The 13574-nt window shown below is 39.6% G+C and overlaps 1 protein-coding gene across 2 annotated transcripts in view; it reads right to left on the bottom strand.

Moving 5' to 3' along the window:
* Nucleotides 1-13574, bottom strand: part of syt7b (synaptotagmin VIIb) — a 45046-nt gene that overhangs the window by 14098 nt on the left and 17374 nt on the right. For both annotated transcript variants that reach the window (XM_028579172.1, XM_028579179.1), the window contains exon 4: nt 9342-9464. In XM_028579172.1, the coding sequence (XP_028434973.1) occupies nt 9342-9464 (123 nt within the window). The remainder of the gene's footprint in view (nt 1-9341; nt 9465-13574) is intronic.

The raw sequence follows: 13574 nt of genomic DNA, 5'->3' as shown, positions 1-13574 counted from the left end.
AAGTAATTACAGGAGAAGCGACTGGATTCAATCAAAGGTCCGGCAGCAAGGAGTATGAGCAAGAAGTCCTCACAGATATTCAGAGCAAGCAAAGCAACGTGCAGTCCACATTAACAGGATGACAAGAATTTAAGTGTTTGCGTTTTCACACTTTTGTCTTTTCGACCATATTGTCTATTGTGCACGCTCGTCTAGCTACCATCTGTTTACTTAGAAATGGCACTTATGCACACTTAATGAAGCAAGCGTGGAGTTTTTATTTTCTAAATATAACCAGGGTGAGAACTGATTGGAATAAAAACTATATCAAATGCTGAGCAGTAAAAATCTGTCTGTAATTATCCATTCGAAACACTTTACTACATAAATGTGCTTATGTGTACTTATGTTTTACTTTAACTCATAAATAGGATATTCATTTCTAGGATTATGTTTATCTAAACACTAATTTACAAGAGCAAATAAATAAACCCAGGGACCGGTTCACAAAGAGATTTTCGACTGGTCCGTAGTGTTAGCTTTGTTCTTAAGATTATCCTTCGCTGAACTTTCACAGTAAAATATCTTTGTACTTGTTGAACATTTTCTGCTGGAGTGAACAGAGTCGAGTGGTTTGACGTGGGTTGCTTGGTAAGCCATGTTGTTTTAGTTTTTTAAAAAGTCAGAATTTACTAAGAATTCATTACAAATTAGTCCTACTCAAGATAGTAAAGAACTAGACAGCCGTGTGCAACAGATGAATTTAGACATCTATCTGAATTCTGACTATAAGTTTGATCTAAGCCATAATCAAAGGTATCCAGTATCAAAAATGTTGAGAAAGGGTGGATAGTGGGAGCTCAAACCTTCGCCATAAGACTTACATGCAGTATAAAAATGCAACACTTCCTTCGCCCCAAAAAACTTTGCCAGTGAACATAATCTAATAACGTTTTATGTCAAAACATAATTGTCAAAACAAAGTATAAAAATAGTATATAAAAAAGAAGATTATTCACTATTTTATCTCTGTGCATATGATTTTAATAAAAATGTGTTTAGTCAACTATGTATACTAGCTTCCTAAATACTGATCACAGAAAGAAGAACTATGCCTCTAATAGAAAGTGAATCAGAGAGCTCATTTGAAAAAGCTATTTTTGTTAGTATTCTATCCGTTTCATTTATCATTCTCTAGAAGTCATGCAGAAATAATTAAGATAGGATATGAGATTATAAAGTGACAAAGATGTATTGCATTTATTTTAATAGCTGGCTTCATGTGGGAAAACAATATGAAATATTGGCTTTATCATTTAGATAAATTAAACAATAGATGAGATTGGGTGAGTATAAAACTGTGTTGTGTATCTACATTTGGAGCCAAATCTTATAATGTGCAAACTACTACAGACATTCAGAGATGATACAAGGATGTTGCAGAAAGCTCATGGGCGTGCGAGCAAATATACTGTATACCAATGCATGAAAACTGCCCACAAGGAGCAGATTTGTCAGAGTCTGGCCGAGCTGAGTGAGGAGCGTAATGTAACATCATCCCGTCACAGCTCCAGTCAACGCCCTCAGGAGAGGGTGGATTAGGTGTATTAGGTGAATAAGGAGATAGTGGAATGGAAAAGGAGGAAGAGAGGGTGACTTGCAAAACAAGTGTGGAGGTGAGATTGAGAAAGAAGGCAGAGGTGGAGGGGGAATGAAGGAGAGATGAGAAGACATCTTATTGAGAAACAAAATGAGGGCAGCAGAGGGTAGAGAGGAAATTGATGAGGGGATGGGGAGAGGAATGGGAAGCAGAGGGCGAGGGAGGGAGAGTGGATGGACGGGTGAGAACATGAGGGATGAGGGTTACCAGCAGGGCCTGGATAGGAAGTGTGTCTCCATAAACATTAGTGTATCTGGGTCTTGCTGATCATACACTCGCCCAAGGAGACCATGGAACACAATATAGGTCCCACAATCAATGATGGATGAGGCCCAGGCTCCAATGTCAGCCCACTCAGCGCTCCCCCCCAACAGGGACAAATCACCCGGCCACCGCCCCCCTCTCAACACGCAGGCTAATACAACTAATGGAGCCATCTACAGGGTTCGACGTGGTTGATGCTCTTTGAATTGACTTTTGCTGCCTTGTTCTTTAGATTGATCCACTGGGGAGTTGCTGTTTTTGTAAATAACGCTTCATGCATAAACATGTAGTGATGTCATATCATTTTCAAAATTAGAGATAAATGTGTTTAATGACTTCAAAAACACTTCTTTTTTTTTTCTTCCACTACTCACTGTCACCTTCGCTGTGACGTCCCCCTCACTATCCTTTTATGAGCTCTCTTAGATCAGCTTCCTGCTTGCAACCAGAGAAATGGTGAATGAGCTCCAAACTTAGATCTGACAGTTTTTTTTGTTTTTTTTTAAATGCTTCCTTTGTGCTGACCTACATCGCTTTTTCTTTCCAATCATCTTTCCTCCTGGGCCATAGCTGGCTCCAGAGGCTGCCATGGGGACCAGTGGCCGGCCTGAAGAGTCATTAGGAGGCTTGACTTGCTGTGATTGCTGGCTCAGACACACAATTGAAAGAGTCAGATATGCCAGCTGATAAAAGGGTGGCAACAACTTCCTGCTTGATTAATACTGTACAGTCTGGGGTTGTGCAACTCAGCGAGTGCAGTCTGACATTACCGCTGCCAAGATTAGATCTCTGATTCTCACTGAGGCCATCTAGCAACAATGTACACACCCAACGTTTGAACAACAGCACCAATCAAATGGAATTGACTGTTAATCTTGACGTGTTTATTCTCATCTCCAAATGACAATATATTAAAAAGGTTCCTTGTTCAGACTGGGTGGAAATATCAAAGTAAGCTATTCATTTGTAGACGTGTTTGCGGCCACCCAGCAAATGTAAGTAAAAATATATTCTCTTTTTAGCTCTGCTTTGATCTCCACCAACTCCTGAGGGAAATATCTGGCTCTATAGCTACTAAATGCTCCACTGTGTTTACCAGCTAGTCGCTAACTTTGTCTTTTGGCTTTTTGTTGCTGGGAACAGTAGGTTTATAAGAGGTTACTATCTGAAAACAGCTGAAATTACACTGATGAGTGAACCAAAACAATAAAGTTGTGAGCCGTAAAACCAAAACAATGAGCTGAAAGACACTCAAAGGTTTCAAGTAGCAGAGAGGAACTGCTGTGGCGGGTGATATTTATCTGTGGTTTTGTCACTCCAGTGACCTTTTACACATTGTAATTGAATACATTGTTGATGTAAAATTATTGATGAGGGCAGCTTTAAATGGCTTCATTTCAGTTAAACAACCTTCACCTGGCATTTATTTAAACAAGTTGCAGTAAATAAATTAGATGTATGTACATACGTCAAAAGGATTATCAACCAATAATAGGGGCAGAGCAATCCATCATACAAAAGAACAGAGTAAACACCTGGGAAAGATTTTTAAAAACACAAAATATAATCAATAATCATTTCAGTAAATAAATAGAAACAAGAAGAAACATTACATACCAGCAAAAGGGATGCATTCCCATACAAATATGGAAAACAGGGGACAGCATACAGTAATTAAACAACAGCACCATCAAACATATAATGCAGTGAAAATGCCTGACGAAAGTTTGTTTTCAGAAAACGTATTCTTTGAAATTTGCCGCAAGTGTTGACAGTGTGTGGGAGCTTATTTTTGATATTTTTACTCATCACTTATTCTTCATATACGGTTTGAAAACAGGCGTGCAAAGCTTAATTTTCATTCTTGCTGCTATGAAATTTTTTTCTCTCCTATTTTCCTGTGGCATTTTTTCAAAGATGATGCCTGTGCGGTTTGTTTTCTTTTTCCCCACGAGAGCTTCCAGCTTCTCAAGAGTATTTTCTTTTTTTTGCAGTGGTGAAAATATTACAGATACCTCAGTATCAGTGAATTAGAAGGACATGATTGTCAACTGTTAAAGCAGAACAATGTGATAAGATTATTCTAGACCGCATTCAGAGTGGTCCACAATCTGAATGTCCCATCATTAACAGTCTGTGTGGGCAGAATGTACTGTATTCTTGCTTGGTATTGAATGGAAGCACATTTTACAGCTTTTAAAAACTCTGTGTTTAGAGTGGAGGTTGTCCAGGGCCAGTAAGCACTTTTGGGTTTATTCATATTTATTTCCATGTTGCATCTCTGTGTGCTGCATCTCTCTGAGCTCATTAAGATGCAGCTCTGCCATGCAACAGCAGCTTTCTGAGATGATAATAACACAAACAGCTTCAGAGTTTCCATCATAGTTATCTGCAGGTGGGTGATTATGTCCAGTCCACTGCAGGGCTTTGGCCGATACCACAGTGACCCAAACTGACTTACATAACAAGAAGCCCAACATACAGTAAGAGATAAGAGGACCTTTGACTTAACGCAGACAGTTAACGGTTTTGTCTGTAGATAACAGATCAGCAAGAAACAAAATGTGTCCTTTGATAATAAGCTGCATTGGTGTCTTATGAGAATTTATATTTAAGATGTAATAAGTACAGGACAGCTTTTGAGTCAACAGCTTCGGCTATTTCTGTATCCAAAATCACAGATTAAAACTAAACTTTTGACACAACACACAGATTAAAATAGATCATATCTCAGTGTTATGTTGCTTGCTTTGATGAGCATTTCTCAGCGTCTGAGTGCACACCGCTAGAGTATTTGCCTGTACATCACCACTTAATCACAAACTAGTTATACATCTCTTCACTTACGGTATGTAAACATATTTTCCTTTGAACAAGGAAAACAAGTGCAGTGTTTTATGAGATAATTATGATTCATGCCTACAAGTTCCCTGGCAGCTGTGATGGTCAGTGACTATTGAGGGAACTCTAAAAACACATTAAATCTGCATTTATCAATGTTTTTAATAATAACAATGGATCAATTGACTGTGCGTAAAGTGAAAGAGATTGCTCGTAGTCATGAACTGACAAAGAATGATCACCAACTCTGCAGTTCCCCTTTTAGATCATTGTTTTAATTTTACAGTCCCACAAATGTAGTGTTTCGGTTCAGTGTCACTGCTTTCATCAACCCTGTTTCCAGCAGCGGCAGGCAGCTGTTTCTAGTGAAAAGGCTTCTATAAAAACACTGCAAACTATCTGCCCAGCACCAAATGGCAGACAGACAAAGTTAGCAACTAGCTGGTGAACATAGTGGAGTTTTTAGCACCTAAATACCCAAATATTTTTCTCAAGAATTGGTGGAGACAAAAACATATTGACTTGAATTAGTCAGGCAGACACAAACATGACTCCAAATGAATGCTGATGTTGTGTCTGGTAGTTAAGTAAATAGGCAACTAACATGTTCACCATAACAACATCAATGTTGTGTTTACAGATTGTTCTGCTGCGCCAAAGTGCTTAAAAAAAATCAGTCGATGCAGTTTTAATTATCAATGTCTAAATATCTTAAAGCAAGGATTCCACTTGGTCTGCTTGTTTACTGTCCATACTTAGACTTAGATATTTAGACGTAATGCAAAGCGCACACAGCTTTTATCCTATCGTTTTTCTATTATCAGATTTGGCGTTTGTAGATATTTGTGCTGCGAGCTGTATTTGATTTCATTAATAAACTAACACAATCTCAAAGCTCTACGGGAGTGTCTATTTTTATCTCCTAGTATATTTTTTCTAGATAGCTGAAAGATAGGCTGCCCCACTCTTTCTGTCTCTCATTCACTGTCTGACAGTGTCTTGTCTTGTCACATATTCTTGGCCGCATCATCCTGTTCCATCGTTCTCAGTCTGGTGGGCTCCATGAAAACGGCCGGGAGCTAGCCAGCAGACGGGCGCAGGGAGCTTACCGGGTAACTACCGAGACACAGAGATGAGAGAGACGGACATAGATGATGATGGAGAGATGTTATTAGTTGTGGAAGGACACTAGACGACTTGGCCTACACGAACCCTCAGGGTAGAGGCTCGCTGCCTGTGATTATAGTTAGATGCTTGACAGACCTCCAGACAGTGAGAGTGAGACAGGATAATGGGGGGACAAGACATAAAGTCCTCATCCCCTGACTGACGCTTGGACAGTTTAAATTCAATTTTAAAAGCATACAAAAGGTTACAATTGTTGTCAAAAACAAGTGTTCTTTTTTTCTAAGACAGGCGGCTATTTTTGATCAACCAATAATTCACAGATGACCTAGTTAGAAATGCACACTTGGATGCACTGCAGAGAGGGTTTGAGAAAACTTCTAAAAATCCATTTAGTGTTATGTGGAACTACACCCAGCATTATGCTCAACCTTCTAGTGTCAAAACAGTGGGTTAAGATCCCTTAAACACTGATGTGATAAGAGGGCAGCCAGTGTAGTCCTTTGTTCACAAGCTGAGAGATTGTCATAGTCTCTGACAGCAGCTCTGAGATCACTGGTAGATGAGTGGTTAGCATACTTTTAAATGAAGATGTGAAGAATCTACTAAATAATGAGAGTGCCCTTCTCCTGTGACTCGCAGATCAATCAGTAAAGAGCTGGTGAGCAGACTTAAAAAAAGGTCTGGGTGAAGAACACACTGGACAAGAAAAAAAAGGAACAAGTGGATCCAAAATGTGAAGTTGGAAAGAAAATGTGGTGAACATGAAGCTGAACACAATATCAAAAGAAACCGTGCAAGGTAAGGTTGCCATGGGGACACTCATGACAGTATTTCTAAAATCCTGATGACACCACTGGTATCAAGACATGCAATACTAATGTGAATACAATATTGTTTTTACTATTTAACTGATGATTTTTAAATAAAAGATGCTACTGACAAGTTTCAAATATATGTTTTCAAATTGACTATTTTTCAATTTTGAAACTGTGTTAAAAGCCAGTTCTACTGGTCTGTGTTGCTTTTCATAATAATCCTATGAGTAGAATAAACAGCATCATAAGCAGGTAAGATTTATTCCGTTTTTTTAAAACAACATTGTGTTACTATTTTACCCTAAAATAACAGCTTCAAAATCATTTTGATGCTGCTCTCACTAGTAATAAGAAGAATGGGTCCTCTGTCATTCTCACTCGGCGGCCCCGATCGCCTGTTCTCGCACTACGTGCTCACTGTAACTTTGGGGAGCAGATACGATCTATAGCCATATGTGCTGTAACGCTTTACGGCACTAAAGGCTGATTTTGGTGAAACAGGATCATATTTTACGGAGAATTTTATTTCTGGTTTTCCCTCTGATGTCCTCTGGCTGGTCTTTACGGAGTTTCCTGATGGACAAGGTTTTACATGTTGCTAAAGTAAAGCTAACTGCTGTTAACTGTATAGCTGCCGTCAGCTTTTAGCTCAGTTAGCTGTGCTGCCAGGACTAGGAGCATGGAACACCAGGGGGAGTGTTGGTGTTTACAATGCTAGCACAGGTGCTTTAGACCGCTGGGAGGCAGCCAGGTCTCATGGCAGTTCGTTATATAGTTACGTTATGTAATCTATTAAGTCATGGACAGGACACGTAAGTGGCGTTTTTTTCGTGTGGCGATTACGAAATTGAAAGCAATGCATTTTAATGGGAAGCATATTTCGTGATCCCAGAACGCTGACGGTAGCGAGTAGTATTGATAAGGCGAAAGGCCGCGCAAAGAGGTTGGTTGGGGTGGTGGATTCTTTCAGAAAACACAGGACTTTCACCCGGGAGACCGGAGATCGCGTCCCGTGTGTTGCAGTTCCTTTGTCGGCATGTCCTGCGTGTGACGGTTCCTTTCCCTGTTCTTCTTTTTTCCTACCCATAGCCGTCCTGTTATTGTGGCGTTTTATTTCCCCGTTGTTGTGTGCCCCTGCGCCCGTTGTTGCGTCCCACGAGTAGGCGGCCCCGTCCCGTTGTTGTGGCCGGTGTTCTGTCGATTTATGCTACCTATCGAGATGTGCTACTTAGCGGTTCTGCGCATGCGCACGACCCACAAGCATGGTCTGATTCCCCGCCCATAAATCTATGCAACCTTGCGGTCGGACATACGGCCGATACTGTGGTTAATAGAGTAATATCTAATAAATAATTTATTCATTGTACCTTTTGATAGGGTATATTTGTCTATCAGAATACGCTACCACTGAAATATTCAATAAATATAATTTAATAGAATATCAAAATATGCTCCTTATCTCCTGACAGTGCACATGGAGTGAGTAGTGGTGCAATATATAATGATTCTGTTGGGGGAGCATTATTTGATAGGGTATATTTGTCTATCAGAATATGCTACCACTGAAATATTCAATAAAGATATAATGGTGTATCAAAATATTCTCAAATAAACATAAGATGTCAATACTGTTAGAGTTATATACCTCTATGGGATTCAGCCTGCCTGCACATTTGGAAATATGCAGGCAAATATATCACATAAGGAAGCACATTTCGATAGGGCAGCGCGACTCGATAGACTCTACTATCGATTTACGCTACGGTAGCATTTTTCGACAAGGCAGCATAGATCGTCAGAACACCGGCGTGTGGCGCCTCATTACCCCGTTATCGCGTCCCTCAGAGCAGGTTCGAAAAACGTGACCTGTACACGTTTAAAAGTCGTTGCATGTACACGAAAAAAACGTCAAAATCGTAACCTGTACACAAATTAATAAATCTAAATAACGTAACGACCTGGCGCGAGACCGGGTTGTGGGAGGAGAAGGTTTTCAGGCCCAGGGTCAGGGGGGAATTAATGTTGGTGGCGACAGCGGCGGCAGCATCATCGTGTCAAAACTGGAGCCGGGCTAGCAGACAGTGGTTCAGGGGATCAGCAGCCGCTACGGACACCATGGCAGAGGCTAGGGGAGCGAAGAGGACACGAAGGAAGAAGAGAAAAAGAGAGGATGACCGAGCTGCAGCCGGACAACTTGGACTGGCTTTTAGTTGTGAGAGTTCTGCAAAATAAAAGCCTGCAAGATAGACGGCCAGCTGGCCATCTTGCTGTTGGACTAGTAATATTAGCCAGCTTGCTATGTCTTATGTTGTTGCACCTGCTTGATGTTCTGCTACGTTAGCGAAGTTTATGACTCAGTAGTTTTTTTTTTGCATGTGTAGCTGTTGATATTTATGACAGCAGCATTTACACAAGTTAATTACACTCTCAAACTGTAGAGGCGCCAAATCGCAAGAAATATGAATATTACGCAATGTTGCTTTAACTGTAACATGAAAATTACTTCACCATTTCAGATTATGAAACTGTTTATCTTTCAGGTTACCTGCAACACTTTAAATTACATGGTATCATTACGTACCTCTCCAGTATGAAAGCCACCTCAGCTATACTAATTTTTTCATCATCATTCTTCGCTCTCTTTCTCTCATTACCTCTTTTCTGGTGTGGTTTCGTTCTCTATGCCTGCTGGAGCTTCCTGGAGATCTGGGAGGTTGGCGAAATCATCCTGTTCAGCCAGCCCGATTGCTAGAGATAGAACAACCATCTTCCCCTCACTGGACACATGGACAAACAAGACATCACAAGACCACACAGGTGTGTAGAAAATAGGCACGGATACACACGCACGCACGCACGCACTCCAACATACACAAAAAAACAAAACACAAACGGCACACGCAGCACACATTCATTTCACGTACAAAGAGAGAATGGGAGAGAGGTGGAAGACCGCTGTGAGGACACCATTTCATCTTAACAAATACTCAATCCATACTTTACACTGCAGGAGTGAGTTGAGAATCCAATACAGGCTCTATTAATAAAGACACTTTAGTAAAACTCATGCCATTTTGTATACCAAATACTTAGTTATTTTTCCTTACAGCTGATTTTGTGTTCTCATTGAACACTTTAAAAACATGTAAAACATTGGATTCTGTTGGTTTATTGTATGTGCAGAACAAACCATAACCTAGAAATGCAACTTACAGTATATGGTTTTGCATTTCACTGCACGACACATCTTAATGGGAGTTTTTCTTTCTGTCCCCCTTATTCGACATGTGACACCAAAATGACGTGCATATTTCAACACTAACACAAACGTTAAACTTTTAAGTAATCCAAAGTTAGTAAGGTTTCATTCTACAGCGGGAAGATTCATGTATTTGGAAAACATAATCTGTCATTTCCATCATCAGTAATGTCCTTTACACAAATAATTAATGCACAACCCTCAGCTTCTGGCAGATCTCTCTCTTTTCTTGTATTAGCAAATAAGACATAAAAGATATTTTAGAGGTCAGAAGAAAATAGATCCACTGTCGCTGAAAGGAGATCTAAAGACTGTTTTTTTTTTTTCTTTACCACTCCCTCTGTGAGGTTGAGAGTGTGCTATTTAAAGCCATCCAGCCTTTGAATTACTACAAAGTCTTATTCTCACATTTGGGATAATGCGTAGCACCTATGATTACGTAATGTACTGTAGGCTGTAGCATTAGCTTGAGCAGTTTCTACTACATAATCTGATGATTTTGCTAGGTTGATTATTTCTTTAGTTATTTAACACTGGCATCATGTTGTATGACTCATAATAGAGCCAGTGCATTTTTAATATTATTTGTTTTATAGCATAACATAAATACAAGGGATGATACGGGGGATATTTATCATGGGCCAACATGTGCAATATATTAGACACATAAGTAAGATGCTTTTTCTTTTAATTATTAATTATATAATGCATCAGTGAACAATGTTCTTATCACAGGAATGTATTTACATTTTTTTTTATCCACGATATGTTCATCATAGAAATGGGTTTGCCTGAAATGAGCATCATTAGCAGAAAGGCTTAGAACCACTGATGCCTTCATGGCTTTATCATCCTGTGTTATACTGCATGTTTCCTAGACAATTTAATGTGTAAAAATAGAAAAGCATAAGCAAAGGGTTTGCATTGTTTCAGAGAGAATAAAAAATAGAGCCAATTGAAATGACATGCAGAAAAAGAAAAAAAAGAGAAAAGAAATCCATGAAAATTGAGGTGGCCTTAACAAAAACCTGCAACAAAGAAACATATCAAGTTGATTTTCAGCTGTTATTCTCCCTCTAAAAATGCCTGAAGTCATTTAAATTACGTCTTACTGAAGTATGCTGCACCGTGAATTTAAGAGGCCATGCAAACAGTGACCTTAACAAATTAACATTTGCCTACAACTAACCTTGTAATTCCCAGTCCTAAAATAACAACCCACATGTAGGCACAACATTTACACTATTCTGGCTTCTCATACTTTTCTCTCTGCCTCTACAATGCTGTTTTCCTCTTTATGTAGCCTCAAACATAGCGTGCTGAAGCAAGGACAACCTTTATGTATTTACTTACAACAGTCATTTCTTAAAGGGCAATTTCAACATGATTATGCTCATCCTTAATCATCACCGACTGCCAATTTTAAGGCACAATGTTCCTTTTTTTTATGCAGATTAGCAACGTTAATAATTACTCAAACGTTTTATTTTAGGAGAAAACTAATTGAGAGATGGCTCTTGTACTATTCCTGAAACAGTGTGTTAATACAGTAATCAAAACTTCTTTTAAAAATTTTTAAATCCTGAAAAGATGAGCCAGATACTATGGCATAACTGAATACTTGTGCAATTTTGCACATGGCCAATAAGTATTAACAAATCAATAGGATCGGCAGACAAAATTTGCATCTTAAATCCTCCCTATTTCCCTATTTGAAGAGTTTCTTCTTATTTTTCTTCTTATCTTCTTCCTCTCATCTATTTATATCTCTCACTTATGATCTAATTTCCCAGCCTGTATGTGCTTTCTGTAGTGCATTCCCTCCTTAACAAGATTCTGTTTGTTGAAGCAATATCGACAACAAGAGGAACACATTAGCACTTGAGAAACCACAGGGGATGTGTAAACAGTACCAACATGGGGCCTGTCGATAAGGTGAATGGATTTGTATAGATGTCCAAAAAAGACACACGCACACCAACAACAGGGCTCTGAAATCATTACCACCTACACCAGCTCTATTGATCTGAAATGTAAGCGGGGAGGCTCAGTTGTCACACTGTGTGACAGGCATTGAGACACGTGGAAGGTGAAACTGCTGCATTTGGTTGTTCATACCCCACTGATTACATGATTTTGCTACTCCCCGCAGTGTTTCCCCTCAGGCTCAACAACTGACATGTTTGGTCCAGTGAGATTCATTAGGGACAGGGACGACGGGTGATCCCACCTCCTTATACATGTGCCCAGCCTCATTTGAATGATGATGTACAAAGGCAGGGAGGTCACTGGCCTGGAGACACTGTTAATGGGAAGACAAGCAAAAAGTACCGGAGTATAGAGCTCTGTGTCTGAGTGTCTATGTTCATGGTTAGGAGGGGAGAGGGAGATGTTTACGTGATGCTGCTTTGTGGAGCACATCATCTGTAATCTATTATTCAAGTCAAGCGGAGGAAGAGAGCTCTTCGTGCTCGGTATCTCAAACAATAAGTAGTAGGAAAATCGCTAACGTAAAAAACGTAATTATCTTTGCCAAAGTAAGGTGAGAGAATATTTCTTCTGAACACTGATTGGGTTAGGAGTAGGGTTATTTTAAAATACGCCTCTATTGCATGGTGTTGCCATATCACAACAAATTCTTTTTCTTAGTTTTTTTCACAGGCAACAATATACAATCCATTGTTTTTGTTTAATTGTGTAAATGGGTCTTTTATTTTGAAATTTTATATATTTGATGACATTACATAACCAGAAAATCCTCTCTGCCCGCCCCTTTTCCGCACAATGTACCACACTGAAGCTCACGTTCCAGTATCAGCCAACAATTTATATTTATTTTATTTATTTATTATTTTAGAAGTATTACTTTGAAAAAAAAATTAAACTGTTATCTGGGGTAAGTAAACTTTCAATTTTCATCATTTAAACCAGTTAAAATGCAATATTTATTCTGTAAAAGGCTAAAATGAATTTGTTGCCATATGGCAACATTATGCGAATATTGAAGTGAAATGGGTTATTATGTTTTTTCTTCTGCAATGCCCGGCCGCGTCCTGCTGCGTCCGCCGCATTCACCCATGCTCTGCAGTGCCACATTACATCCGCAACGCCCTGCTGTGATGTTCATTCGCACAGAGTAGTCAGGATCCGGTATTGGAGACTGCACTACTCAGTACGACACGATGTGCCCTGCTATGACATGAACTTCCACAACTACCTTCGAAGTCACTGTTCCATTATCTTTAATGTGACTATTATTTGCTACTGTTCATCATACCGCCAACCGGCCCCGTCAGACACCGCCTATCAAGAGTCTGGGTCTGCCGAGGTTTCTTCCTAAAAGGGAGTTTTTCCTCGCCACTGTTGCAACAGCCACTGCTAATGCTTGCTCTTGAGGGAATTACTGTAAGGGTGAGGCTATTTGCACCCCTGGTACAATTAGCAGTATGCTATTTGTACCCTGGTGCAATTAGAAGTGCTATTCGTACCCTGGTGCAATTAGAAATGAATGCTATTAGTACCCCGCCGGTGCACACAGCAATGTGTTCTATTAATACCCCGTCTGGTACAAATATCAATGTATGTTATTTGCACCCCTGTGCATTTACAGTACCTTGGCATATATTTA

The sequence above is a fragment of the Perca flavescens genome, chromosome 1 (genome assembly GCF_004354835.1).
Source record: "Perca flavescens isolate YP-PL-M2 chromosome 1, PFLA_1.0, whole genome shotgun sequence".
NCBI classification, from domain to species: domain Eukaryota; kingdom Metazoa; phylum Chordata; class Actinopteri; order Perciformes; family Percidae; genus Perca; species Perca flavescens.
This window is presented reverse-complemented; position numbering and strand designations above follow the sequence as displayed.